The 15,182-nt window shown below is 39.0% G+C and overlaps 1 protein-coding gene across 1 annotated transcript in view; it reads left to right on the top strand.

Moving 5' to 3' along the window:
- Positions 1-15,182, top strand: part of GLIS3 (GLIS family zinc finger 3) — a 149,507-nt gene that overhangs the window by 122,801 nt on the left and 11,524 nt on the right. The window contains 2 exon segments of the mRNA XM_009999461.1: positions 5,936-6,077; positions 13,971-14,133. Of these exon segments, the coding sequence (XP_009997763.1) occupies positions 5,936-6,077; positions 13,971-14,133 (305 nt within the window).

Genomic DNA, 15,182 nt, shown 5'->3' on the forward strand with positions numbered 1-15,182 from the left:
GATGTGTGGGGGGGGGGGGGTGGGAGTTGAGTGATCAGCCGTGGGGCTGTTCCTTTGCTGTCGTGTTGTCCCAAACCATGACAGTGTGTCTTCATTTCTTTTGTTGTCGTGTTGGGCTTTAGAGAGCAGGAGCCCTTGTTTCATTTTGGTTGACAGCATCCCTTGGGAGGCAGTGCTGAAGGGTAAAGGAGTTCAGGGCAACTCGACATTCTTCAAGAACGTACTCTTAAAGGTTCAGGAGCAGGCTGTCCCTATGTGCCAAAAGACAAGCCAGTAGGGAAGAAGGACGGCCTGGCTGAAAAGAAAGGTTTTCTGGAACTCAGGAGAAAAGAAATAAAGAGTTTATGACCTTTGGAAGGAGAGGCAAGCATCTCAGGACGACTTCAAAGATGCTGTAATGTTATGCAGGGAGAAAACTAGAAGGGCTAAAGCCCAACTAGGACTTCATTTGGCTACTGCAGTAAAAGGCAATATTTTCTTTTTTTTCTATAAATACATTCACACCAAAAGGAGGGCTGAGAATGTCCATCCATTATTAGATGTGGCAGGAAACAGTGAAAATAGAGGAAAAGGCTGAGGCACATGATGCTTCTTTGTTTTCCTGCTTTATGTTAGGTCACAAAGATGGAGGCCCTTCTTGTATTTGAACTTGTATAGCAAATCTTGTGTAGAACCTAACATCTGCTTTAACTTAATTTTTTTTTTTTCTGTTTTCCTGGCCAAGCACTTGATTGAAACAGAACGTAAGAGCAGATCAAAATAGCATGCACATGTATCTGAGAGCTATGATAGATAACTAGTGGAAAAATGAATACTATAGCTCTTTAGAAATCCTGCCCACTGCAAAGAAAGGCTCTTGAGGAATCCCTCCTGTCTGCATTGCTTCATTGCCTTGAGATACCTGTAGTCTCCAGTGGCAAGCATTAGGACACTTACTCAGTTTAAACCTTTCTTGTCTATTGTCAGAAAGGTTTAGTACTGTGCAAGAAAGATCAGGACCTTGAAGATGATGTGTCAGAGTAAAGAAATGATCTAGCAAGCAAACCTGTACTATAAGTAAACACTGTCACATAGCGTGGCTTCAGATTGAACTTGAGATTTTCTAGTGTTCACCCCTGTGTACTGTCAGTGTGGTGATGCTGACAGGATATAATTTTATTGTACAAGCAAAAATTAATTTCTGCTTGCTTCTTCAGAAAAACTAATGCAATATATAGCTATTTTTATATATAGCTATGGATCGTGCTTCTCCCTCTCAGTGCCAATTTAACTTAAGGACAATGAAAATTAGTGGAAGACAACTGGCATATTCATTGCTTGACAAATAGCTCTTAGTAAACATTACACAGATTGTGATTGACAGAAAGACTTCCTTAGCTTTATAATGAAAACAAAACCACATTTATAAATGTATTGCTGTTAGAGTAAAGCAGTTCATCTCAATGAAACACAGCAATATTTTTTTTCCTTGTTTTACACATGGCAGACACAAATCTAACCTGCTTCAAAATAAATAGACTATAATCAATATTATCCTTACATATGGAAATACTCTCCTAGGTGCACAGCATACATACAGTCCATTAAGCCTGCTTTCAGGAAAGCAAGATTTGAAATGCTGTGATTGGATGACTTTAATGGTCATGTTTGAATGTCTGGAACAGTCCAGACTTTGCTGAAGAATTACTTGAATTAATCTGGGTATGTATAGGAAGATTTTGAAGTTACTGAGATACTATTTTTTTGCTTGAAAGCAAACTTAAGTTTGAGAAATCCTAAGCTACTTCTCTTCTAAGTGTAATCATAAAAACAGGTTTCTTATTTTTTCATAATACTGTCTTACTTCTGTTGAGCTGGAATAATGCTGAAAAAACTAGCCAGGTTGTACGAATATATGCAGATCTCAGATAAAACATTTGCTAGAGAAATATAAAACGTATTATATTTTATTTTAAGGAAACATTTTCTCTGGAATTATGTCATGCATCAAATCAACAGCACATCTCTGGTCTTGAGTATAGTTAAACTGAAAATTGAAGAACGTAAAGTCTTACTCCTTTCTGTTACTTCTGCTTGTATAATTTAATCTTGGGTAATTATTTAATAATATCTAAAAGGTGCAGGAGTAGAATTTCCATCCATTGTTCTGAAAGCTGATAAACAGCAGTTGATTGTTACAGAAGTAAATGAATTGTAAATCATGACTGACAGTGATTGGTTTTGTGATTTAGAAAAATCTGCCTGCCACATTGTTATTGTGGGAATGTTTGAGATTTCCACATAAAAAATATCACAAGTCTGCCATACAACTGAGCTGTTAAAATTGAAAATCTATTTTTTAGATCAAATATTTATTAAAGGAAAGTTGTAAGTGAGCTGAGGAGTTGGTTGTGAACTTTTATCTTGGTCAGCCCTAAATTTAGGCTACATCACAGCAGACAGAAAATGTATGTGTTCAAGTGTGGCAAAACTCAGAGTTACTGATTTCATCATTCAGCAAGGTAACTTTGTAACCCTATAGTTCCCAAAAATAGATTGACAAGTTTTCAGACCCAGTGTGATTGTACCAGTGCTCAGCTGAGTGATCATGGGCCAAACAGGGTATTGCAGCCAGGATGCTGGAAGATTTGTGCTGGAATATGATTTATACAGAAGTCAAGGAGGATGTCAGCTGTCTTTTACAGCTGGATAACAAGTCTACAGTTTGGCTGGAAAAGAAATGCACTTTTTTCAGAGCAAAGCAAGACCCAGACTGCAGCAGTTAGGTCTGGTCTATTATTTCTTCTTTATTGCTTTTTAAGCTGAAGACTAACTAAAATTTTATGGATGCAATGAGTGGTTGATTTATTTTCTTCTTTTTAAGGTCACCTGTCTTTTCATTGATTGTTCTGTGTTTCTTCACATGCTGAAGAAAAATCACAACTCAGATTTACCTACTTTTGGCAAAATGCAAAACACTGGTTTTAGTTTCAACTTTTTATTAAAAGTTTATATAAAATACACAAAAATACTTGACTCGGGTTTTTTACCCTGAATGTCTGTACAGGAAAAAGCAATACCTTAATCAGCCATGTTGGAACCAGAGTCTGTTTTCTGCAGTCTGTTTTGTTCCAAAAAGGCCACATCTTATGCCAGCCCTGTTAACAGTACAAGCTTAATCATACTGAGGAAACATCTTGAAAAACATTGCACAGAGGTTGAGCTTTAGGTGGCAGAGGAAGGAGTAGCCAAAGCATGCTTGCTGTATCTCTCAAGAGAAAACAGTAATGGTGTGGAATGGAGTTTCCCAGAGGTTTTGCCTAGTGTTGGGAGCAGCTGTGATTTAAAGGCTGGTTCTGCAAAGCAAGCTGAGCTGTTTCTGGTCCTGCTCTGCTAACCAGTGGAGTAGAGAAGAGGTCCTCTACCCCTTGCTCCCTACCCTTTCTGATGGTGTAACAGTAATTACTCTTAAAAAGCAACTTGCATACATACCCTGCAGTAAAGGAGTGTAAAGTTATTTCCAGCATCTATTATCTAGTGAGGGTTTATGGAAGGCCTGTGATAGTATTTCTAGTGGCAATTTGAATTAGCAGTGGTGTCTGCGGTTGCACTAATCAGTGTAATACCCACCTCTTATTCAGAATATTTTATTACATGTATGTTAAATACATATAATGTCATTCTAAAATTACATATTATAATATACAATGCATGTATGTGTGTGTGTTTGTAAGTATAAAATCTGTATTTCTAGCCCTTGTGGTTGTAAATATGAATCAATGATAACAGGTGCATGGATTTGGAATCTCCCACTGTCTGCTTCACTTTTTAGGTCTTGGGTTTTGTTTGTTTTTATAAGCATTGGCTATTGGGTAAATGCAAAACAAGCAAAATAGAAAAATGTGTAAAATAGGCTGTTGCTATTATTCAATACCTGTTAATAATGTGTTAATACTTAGGTATCATTTCCTTGCCCTCCTCACTATTTCATCCACAGGAATGCTATCTGATTGTAGAAAATTGAACAAATCAAAAAGCTACTTAATTTATTAGTGATAGTAGTAAAAACAGAATAATTAGTGGATAATAGCAAACAACCACACATGATGCACTGGATTAAATCTTTGGACTTCTAACAGATGGTAAACATGGATAACAAATGAAAAGCATTTGTCAGGGTATTTCTCCCTTTTTTTTGCCTACCCTCCCTTCCCCTCTGCTTCCCTCTCTCTCTGTACAATTCTTGAATACCAAGTTCTAGAGTAACAAATACATCTCATGAAGGTGCTTTTGGCAGCTGTGGACTTAATAATGACACACTAAATTTTTAAGAGAAGGAATATTCTACACCATACACAGTGTATGCATAGATATCATCGGTTGCATAATAGCTCCTTATTACAGTCACCCAGCCTCTGGTGCTTATGATATGTAAGACCATTTCTCTACTCTTCTTGCAACAGTACTAAAACATATAATCAGAAGCAATTAGAGTGATTATCAGCATCATGTGGCACAGTAGCGAGTCTTCTTATGGTTTCATTCACAACCATTCCCTCTTTTTTCTTCATTTCTGAGTATAGAATGGACAGAAATTTCTCTTGTTCCTTTTCCTCCCCTTAGGAGTTTGTCAGAGATGCTATGTTATGCTCTAGTTACTGTTAACTGCTCACCTTTCATGGCACCAGAGAGGAGAAGCCTCAGTTGCATCTGTGAGACTTTGCCTCCAGCGATTCTAATGTGTGAGTGCAGCAGTTCCTACTGCATGAGATCAGGTTTCTGTCCATCCTGCTGCATGAGCTATCTGTTCATCAGCATATGTGACAGGAAGGGATTTTTATCTTGCATCTCAGCCACTGCAGTGGCCCACATACATGTAAGCACAGCCCCTCCTTTTTCATGCTTTTAAATGATACACCAGCCTGTGAGGTGAGATGGCCATAAGCAACAGGCAGAGTGTTGTTACATATGACAATAAGACCAGGCAGGGGTTTGTGACAGGCATAAGTCCCAGAAGCTTACAGCAGCATCCATCTGCCAGAAACCTCAGGATGCAGATTTGCTTTGCAGCTAGAACAGCCATGTTCCAGGGTGCTGCAGAAGGCTTTTCACCCTTTTCCTTATTTTGGTTTGAAGTTTGGTTTTTTTGAAATTGTATTCTAGCCTCGGGTGAGACTGTTCATGCAGTTTCATCCAAAGGAAAAGTCTTCTTATGAATTTGTTTCTTAATTGTTTGCAGAATGAATTTACTGCTGGATCAGCCAGATAGACTTTCTGTTGATGGATTAGGTACCAGGCAAGTGGCCATGCATGCAGTGGGATTAGTGGCAGTGACAGAGCACTCACTTCCAGATCAGTTCAGCCATAATATGAAACAAATGCTGTCCTAGTCACTTTAACAATGTAATGTTGAGACACCTTTGGTCCATATAAAGTGGTACCACCTTGAATGATACCATTCCTTGCTGCTTGCTCCTAGTCCCTCGTTTCCACTGCCAGTAATGCCTTTGCTTTTCTGATCCTTCAGTGAGCCAGTTCAAGGAATTGTGCCAGCAGGGAAATATTTAGGGCTCTTACGGTACCCCTCTGCTGAAATAAAACACCAGACTTTTGCTATATCTCCATTATCCATGGATCAAGACACTTATTTCTCTTTTGCAGTGTATAACAAGAGAACACACATAAGTCCACCCCCTCTGAGGTCTTATCTGTGCAGGTCACCCCTCTCCTGAGTACAGTCTATTTATGTATCTGGAAGTTTCCTTTCTAAAATTAAAAAATGCCTATAATGGAAGGATATGAACCAGGGTTTGAAAAGGAAGAATTCTTCTTGTGCTCCATTTCTTTCTATACCCCCTCAACATTTTTTTCAGTGCCTAAAGGATTTTTGTGACTTATTTCCTTTCCTCCCCCCCCCATGTTATAATAATTTCTGCTTTTTTGTCTCGTGTTTCAGTTGCGATCGAGCTCAGAGCTTGGCCAGGACATCCTGAATGACTGCCTCACAATCCCACCCCTCCAGACAGCCCTGTCACCACAGGATGCTGCAGATAATACCATGGGATGCTCTCCAGGGCCTGCTCATGATATTTACCCAGGTATAGAAAAAGACAAATAAACAGCCTGCTGTATTATTGCTCACTGTCAGATTAGGGATTATTTTGCAGTACTCTAAAATCCATATATATCTCATAGGAAGGTTACAACCTGCAATATAATATAAAACGATACATTTTGAAAAGACTTTTGCACCTTTTTTGAAGGAAGGAGGAAAAATTATATTTTATCCATGAAAAGAGCATTTTCCAATAGATCTACATCAATTAACTTAAATGCTGCCTTATGAGTTCTCTTAGTAGACTTTAAATATGCCAATAAACACATTTATTTAAATTGTTTCAGTAACATATCTGAGATTTTCATATTAAAACACCAAACTGTCACACCTCACTAAAGGTATAATTGTTTTTCAAATTTCAGCTAAACTTGAAACATTTGATAAGTTATGAGTGATAACATATCTCAAAGCTCAAGACGGTGATGGGCAGGAAGTCAACAGTGTATTAGTAATTGTTGGGATATCTGTTTTAATTTTCAGGCAGGATCCATTACATTTTCCAACAGTTCCAACATAATTAAGAACCAGATGTAGGAAGTTAAAGTATTGGCTGGATGTTATGTGTGGTGCTAAAATAGACATTATATGCAATGGCCACTTCAATAAATTATTTTACTGAGAGGCTTGTAAACCTGCCAATTCTGTACTATGTTTTTGACAAGGCTTTAGTGATCTACACACTAGTTGGTGATGGTGTAGGTTTATATGAAAAAAAGTAAAAACTGTAAAGCTGTGATTGACTGTTTCCTAATTTATAAAATAGTTGGTATTACTCTTATGCTGTTAACTTTTAAATGCCTTCATCTGTGTATAAGCCAAGTGTGGTATCTGTCAATTGAAAGGTAAAGGATCTTAAAGACCTGATTTTGGCCCTGGAACCACAAGTGACATGATGGTGGTTACAGCTGCTTGTTTTATATTATACTTTGAGAGAGAGTTGGATAGTGAGGCATGCTGAGACTAAAAGAATTATTTACTGGCAACACCCACTCTAATGTGCAAAACTCAGAGAATATTAAAGACTCAGCTTTTCCTTTTCCTTTCAAGTCCCTAGGTAGCATAGAAACTAAGTGGGGACAGTGTGTTATTTGAGCTGAGACCAAGTTTTCAGAAACGGAGGGCGTTCTCACAGGAGATTGCCATTGGAATCTGTTGACCATTCAGCTCTTTTACCAGTCTGGCTTCCTTCTGCTGGGTCAATCCAAACCTAGGCAGACAGTGCCTTGAACAAACTGCTGCCCCATAACTCTGTCAGGATCCTAAGTGGAGCAAAGCTATTGCCTCCAACCAGCCCTTAGCTGGCAATTGTCTGCAGTCATGATGTCCTATAGACAGCTTCTGGGACTGTGGCATTACTTTTTGTAATCTCATTTATACATTGTCTCTCTGTACTTGGGATTTACAGCACTACTGACTATAGATATTTTTTAATATAAAAAGTTGCTAGTTTGTTTTTTCTTTCTTGGCACCGCTTCCTATTGTGCAGCACTTTTTCTAGTACTAGCATACATTTATCAGCATTAATTTCTCTGTAAGTAATAAACCACTTTCCCTTACACTTTTGAGATTTTTCTGAAAAATATATTATGTAACTTTTACTGTGAACTGTTAGGGATAGAGCATTAGCTGAAATGTTTCTGGGCTACTTTTCAAGCAGAAAGAGAAAGAAACAGATCTCCATTCTCCCAATGCCATTAAGTCAGAGTTTTCTCACTTGAAGATTAATTTTCTTATCATTTATGCACATTTAAAGCAAAGGTAGGTTTTCTCCTCTCCTTAGACATCTACAGAATAAATGTTTGAAAGCAAACTATTAGAAATATGTAAAAGATATCAAAAGCAGACAGCTGCATTTCCAATGCCTGGTAATGATCACCTTTTCTTTGTACTAGGTATAGAATATGCAAACAGAGATATATTCAAAAGAAATACAACAATAATATTTTAAATTACTTATCTATCTAAAATTAAGACTGCATACATGTTTTTCTTATTTTGTAACTTTTGTGACTTCATAAATGAAAGATCAGGCTTTTAGCAAGCACCATAATACCATTTTTATCATAGGCCTTTAATGAACTATAAAGTAATACTGATATTTTTCTTCTGATTGAACTGATAATTATTCAATTATTTTCTTAGTTTTTCTGGCCTATTTCCTGAGCTGTGGAGTATGGGAAAAGATTCTTAGTGGATGATGTGGTGCCTTAGGGCAATTTTTATGTGTGGAAGATCTTTACCAAAAAACCTCTTTATGTTCTAAGCATTTAGATCTGAGGCAAGGGATCTCAAAAGACAGAAATTGAACAGGTCTCCAAATAAGTAGACTGGATTACTGTACAAGGTGCCTTCCTGGACTTGTCTTCTTCTAACCAAATATCTTGAGGGGGTGGACTTCGTAAACTCTCCAGCTTTCTAGGTCCCTCCAGTATTTGGAAGTCCCCAGTATCTCTGAACTACCTACAAAACATCTGAAGAAAGATTCAGAGACCAGCAATGCAGATGGTCCATGTGACAACCCGGCTTTAGAGACAGGCTTCTTATCTTCATCACATGTTTTTGACTTCTGCTCTACTTCTTAATGCATGATTGCTTCCTAAATTTCACTGGAGTCTTCAGATTTACAGATGAACTGGGCAGGATCAAGGCAACACAGGCAGCATATTTTACATTTGTTGGGATTGCTGCTTAAAGCTCAACACAGCACATGCCCTAGTAAGCCTGACCATCAAATCCTATAGAGAAGTATAGGCTCCTTAAGGTCAGTGAGAAGGGAGAATATATGGAAGTGATGCTCCCAAGTGCAAAAAGCATCTTAGATTTTTCTTTCTGTGCACTAGAAAATTGTTTATTCACAAGAACTCCTTATAGAAATGGAAAGTTACATATAGTAGTGAAAACAAACAAACAAACAAACAAACCGTCTTGCAAACGTTTGTATGTAATTTGAATTGACTGAATGAAAATGAAACCTTAACACTGTCTAATTCTATATGGAAGGAATTCTCAGCCTTTCCCCAAATTCATACTGGCGAAGAGTAATACTTCATACTGGTAAGAGGCGAAGTATTTTGGGGGCAGAAATAGATTGATGGAAGTGCTGATTTGACATGAATCCAAGACAGTAAAATTTGGCAATGTTGGCAATTTGCAAATGGGAGGGTGATTCTTCTCAATTTAAAAAATGTTCCATGAAATTACAAGTTTCTGGCTCCCTTATTTTTTGTTTTCTTTTCATTTAGGCTTTGGATTCCATAACTTTTGAAATGCTACTTCTGTGTCTTTTTTTTATGTAAAGGAGCCTTATTCGGAATTCAGTTTTCTCTTCTAATCACCTGATTGGTTCCTGTGCATTATGAGAAGGCATGTGAATTTAGCTTCTCGTAGAAAAGCGTTTGCAGAGATATTCTCACTGAAAATTCTTGTATGTTGATGAATTGATTTGTGATGAGACTCCAAAAATAAAAATATGGTTCCTTCTTCTCTGTGGCTGAAACTTTGTGGGTCTATCCAAATGCAATTTTCACATTCAGGACTAACAGATTATATCTGTCTTGTAAATAATGGTGTAGCTTTTTTAAGAACACAGAGGAATAGCATCAGTAATTATTTGTTTTGTTTTCATAATATCTGGATCTTTAAAAAATTATTCTCAAGTATGTTACTTTATCTTGTATTGATGAGACAGAAAATCCTTGTTGTGGGAAGCCTTTTTGTTAAGTAAGACACTTCATTCTGTGTCTTTTGTGTGGATCTATCTGGTGGTATTTTGGAGTCAATGAGCATGCTAGTTGCCATGAACATTTCACAGAATCACAGAATTGTCAGAGTTGAAAGAGACCTCTGGAGATCATCTAGTCCAACTCCCCTGATAAAGTGGGATTGCCTACAGCACACTACTCAAGACTGCATCCAGGCAGGTTTTAAATATCTCCAGAGAAGGGGACACCACAACCTCCCTGGGCAGACTGTTCCAGTACTTTGTCACCCTCACTGTAAAGAAGGTGACATTTGTTCAGTTTCATGCCATACAAATACAGACACTGAAAAGACATTCATTTTTTAAAGATATTTACTCCCAGCACTTTGAGCAAGCAACTCGCATTTAACAGCTAAACCATTGGAAAGGCTTGCCACACACACAGCTCCCAAGAAAAAGTGATCAGCTTATCCAGCAGTTTCTTAAACAGTGTCCATATTTTTCTGTCAGTCTCTTAGCACTAGCTCTGCTAGGAAATTGACCCATCATTGACAGTATTTGTTGACTGCTATAAGTCTGTAGACAGTCAACAGCTGAAAATGTTTCCCTTCAACTAGTATTTACATGATTCCAGTAGTAGCTTGAACCAAGGAGGTTCACTAGAAGGTTTTAATAGTAGTATTTCCACTGGCAAGCAGCTGCCAGAACTGCAGTTTCACTTCACTGGGTGCACATGGATGTGCTTTTTTCAGCACAGTACCTCTGCAGCAAGAAGCTGCACTGAGAAAAGATGTGTTATGCAGGTGTTATGTGGTCCTAGCAGACAGTAAGTTATCCATGAGCCAGCAACATACCCTTGCTGCCAAGAGGGCCAATGGAATCCTGGGGTGCATAAGGAAGAGTGTGGCCAGTTGGCCAAGGGAGGTCATTCTCCCCCTCTACTCTGCCCTGGTGAGGCCACATCTGGAATACTGCATCCAGTTCTGGACTCCCCAGTTCAGGAGAGACAGGGAACTAGAGTCCATTGAAGGGCAACAAAGATGCTTGGGGGGATTAGAGCATCTCCCTCATGAGGAAAGGCTGAGAGAGCTGGGACTCTTTGGCCTGGAGAAAAGGAAGCTGAGGAGAGACCTTATTAATGCCTGTAAGTATCTAAAGGGTGGGTGCAATGAGGACAGAGCCAGACTCTTTTCTGTAGCTCCCAGTGACAGGATGTGGGGCAATGGGCAGAAGCTGAAACCTAGGAAGTTCCATTTAAACTTCTTTACAGTGAGGGTGACAGAGCACTAGAACAGGCTGCCCAAGGAGGTTGTGGAGTCTCCTTCTCTGGAGATAGTCAAGACACACCTGGATGCAGTCCTGAGTAACGTGCTCTGGGGGATCCTGCTTTATCAGGGGAGTTGGACTAGATGATCTCTAGAAGTCCCTTCCAACTCTGACAATTCCATGATTCCGTGATCTGCCGCACTACCATTCATGGTGCTACTCTTGTAGACTTCATTACAAGGGACTGTGGGAGCCCAGGTATGCTCTTCTGTCATGCTGTGTTCATGTAACATACTCTGTCTACTGAAATACATTTTTGCAGTTAATATGCATGCTTTTTCTTCCTTAAGTATTATACCTGCCCCTCTAGTCCCTGCCATAGTTAGCTCTTATTTTACACTGTTCGTCAGAAGAAGGGAAAAAAATACAGAGAAACTGCTGGGAAACCTAGCCAAAAGGTACTATGTTAACCGATACTGCTGTGACAGTGAATATTGTAGTTCAGAGAAAGGGCAGATGGACGCCTGTGCCTGGCTGCAGATAACCTTTTCCCAGGGACAGTCACCAGGTCTTGGGCAGTGCTGTGGGAACCTGTGCTGGCACAGCAGCCTGGACCAGCTAGAAATGTGCAAGAACAACTTAGAAAATACCTGCCTGAAATCATTATTGAGGTTGTGGCAGAGAACAGCTATGACAGAGAAGAGCAACACTTGCTACCTGGCTGGAAATGCAGCGATAGTCCAGCCTTTTTATTCCCGATAAAACACAGCCTTGAATAATTTTTTTTTAAAAAAACTCAGAGACCACAGTACTGGGAAACTAAGGCACTGTACCTTCTTACACATTTTAAAGTTTTTCTTATGGAAAAATGAGAGTCACCCTGTTTTTTCAAGGAATAATTTAAGTAGTCTCTGTTTTTATTTAGATAAGCAAGGATTTTCTTTGCAGCGTATTTATTTGTTACAAATTGTCTCTGCTTGCTCTGCCAGAATTTGCATTTAGTTTTTTTTCTGTTTTCCTCTGCACAAACATAAAATAATAAATTCAAAAGGCCATTTTCTTGTTTTCCCCTCTGCATTTGTCTTGATGCTACTTGGAGAGAAAAGTATAGAGAAGTTGATTTTTGGGGTGCATGAGCAAAGTAAAAGAACACCAAAAGCTACCAGCCCCTGTCCTGCAGGAGGTTGTTCCTCAGCCCTTTCTTAGTGAGTGACTCTGCTGTCTTAAGTGATGTCTCATCTCCCTGTGGTATCTTTATCCTCTGTACTTATCCTTTATCCTAGAGGTTTGGGATGCCTTCTACTATCAGATGTCCGTTGTCACTTGGGTTGTGAGAAGGAGACTCTGGCCCGTATAAGAATTAGCAAACGGTAGGGGCTAATGCTGAGGGCAGACACAGCTGGTTTTGTTTGTCCTCTGGGCCATGTGGTAGGGAAGCCTCCACTCCTCCAGCCTTGCCCACCAGTGGAGCTCATCCCATCTTTCTCTAAACTTTGACATTACCTCTGCAGCATCTATATTGATGTTTTTATTCACAGAGTGGTTTCCTATCTGTCACCTATCACTGTCTGTTATCTCCATCAGCTGAAAAATGTACAGGACTGCTCTTTAGTGAGGCTATAGCATAATTAAGCTCCTGAGCCTTTCCTTAACTCTGCCTTGTCTGGGTCAATGTCTACAGTACACCTTGACTTGAAAGGATGAATAGAGGCTTTCCAGAAGTCAGCTGAGAACTTAGGAGATGAGTTTGTCTTTTCACTTTTTTGATCTTGGGTAGCAACATTGAAAATTATGATCTCTAAAATTTTATTGAAGACAGATCTATTGTGGGATTACTCCTCAGGCAGTCTGTGTTCTACTAGGAGTTTAGCATCAATGCAGGTATTTTAACCTAGAAAGATCTTTTCACAGTGACAGTGCCCTTTGGGGAACTGGTTTAAATTCTAGGATTCTATCAATAAATTTGAATCATTAGCTCCAACATATTCACTAACATAACATAAGTTTTATATTAGAATCTTACTCTGTAAACTAGGCTTAAACAATACTTTTTTATAAAGAGACTGGGAGAAATGACAGTCAGTGAGAGATCATTTTAATGTTGTAGACAGCCTATGTAATTCATTCTCAGGGTTCATAAACTATTTAAGAGCATGTATTTGGCTGCAATTCAATTCCTAAAACAGATGCCAGTAAAAATAATTTAGTAACTGAATTTTCAGAGGGTGTAGATAATCAGTGTCATTCTTCTGACTGCCTAATTTGAAGAACTTCTGCAAATAAGACTGCAGAATTTGGGGTAAACTGATGAGGACATTTGAAGGGAGTATTGCTTTTTGCATAATCATTCAGAATATTTTCCTTATTTGGAATGTATAGAAGAGCAACCTCGTAGAAAATTACAAAACTCTTACTGCTAGTTTAAAATTTTTGTATGCATTACTAGGGAGTCGTGGGGTAGTAATAGCAGTGTTTCAGTTTGGCTTCACCACTTCAAGAAATTTGAGATTTTTACATCTGAGGGGAAAAGGTAAAAAGTGTTTCAGTATTTACAAAACTGGACTTTCACTAGCTTTAAAAATACATAACTTGGGACGTATTTGCCACCTCTTCTACAATAGAAAGCTGTAGAACATTTACAGCCCTATTTAGACAAAATTCCCAGCACAAGAAGGGCAGCTGTGTCGTGCCTGGGAAGTATTTGGACCTGCAAAGATGGGTTTGGGGTTTTTTTTTAATGTGTGTTTTTTTCCTTCCCTTTGGACAGAGGACAACACTTGAGAAAAACCAGTTAGCTGCTAAGAATTGACAATACAGCTTTGGGGGAGTAGTGTTCCATTAGTATTTGCTCGGTTATCAATACTGTAGCTTGCCTGATGAGGGTTATTTCTCTTCTTTTGCTTTCAGCAGCTATGTTCAGCAGCACACAGACAAGTCGAAGTGGAACAGCAGCTGGGGCAGTGTCCTTGTCCCACCGCAGCAGCCACCCCTCCCCAGGACATAACATACAGGGTAGTCCCCTCCATCCTCAACCCCAGTTACCTCTTCTCTCAGCTGTGGACTCAGAGAGGTAAGACCAGTCCCTGTTCTTCATGCTGATCCCGGAGCAGGGCTGCCTTCAGAGTTGCCAGGGTGGGTGGAAACGAAATTGTTGGCATGCAGGAAGTTGCTGTTGGCAGCCCCTGGCTATCCATTGCTTTAGGTATGTGTTTACCAGCAGAAGGAGAGATGAAAAAGGCTTTTTGATACTAGCCAGGGCAAGGGGGGATTTCCATCCATCTCCATTTAAGGGACTTCCTCCAGTTCCCTCTTGATCTCCAGCAATGCCCCAAGCAAAGAATGTCATACTGACTGGGACACAAAACTTCTGACGACCCCAGCCATACCTCCATACCTTACAGAATGAGGGCCCTGAGATGCATATTTCTGTTTACTTGCTGTAGGAGAGTCATATTCCATCAGTATTCACTGAATACTAAGATTTTTTGCAGGAAGCTGGCTTTTTTTTTCCCTTGACATTTTATTAAGACCAATAGATAATGAAATAATTTTTAATTCACTGGTTTAAGCACTTGATTTACAGTCAGGATTGATTTTATGCTGCTACATACAAACTCCTTGACCTTTGCTGTTACCATGGTGTGGAGAACGAACCGTCTTCTTCAACCACATAAGACTGACGTTGGTTCACAACACATGGCTTTAGATAATTCAGTGATGTGAAAGCAGATCGCTTGGAAGTTGTTTAATTTTCGTGTTTAGACATTCCCTACATGATTTTCAGCAATCTTTCAAATTATTTATCTAATCTATTACAGATTTCCACTTAATTCATTGAACCATATGTCTGCCAGATAGCAAGACTGAAGAGACCTAAGCAAACAGCTTTTCAGTGAAGTCAGTAAGATACACCATCACACAGAATTCTGAATTCTTACTATATATATTGATGTTTAAATATTATTTGCTTAATCTCCCTATTTTTCGGTGCCCTAAATGATAAATTGTTGTAGCTCCTTACTGTATTTCAAAGTGTTTAATTTTCTTGAGTGGCAGAAATGCCAGTAACTCTGAGAGCAGAAAGTATCCAATTATAAGCCTGAAAAGCACATTCACTAG

This window comes from Chaetura pelagica, unplaced genomic scaffold (genome assembly GCF_000747805.2).
Source record: "Chaetura pelagica isolate M959 unplaced genomic scaffold, ChaPel_1.0 scaffold636, whole genome shotgun sequence".
NCBI classification, from domain to species: Eukaryota; Metazoa; Chordata; class Aves; order Apodiformes; family Apodidae; genus Chaetura; species Chaetura pelagica.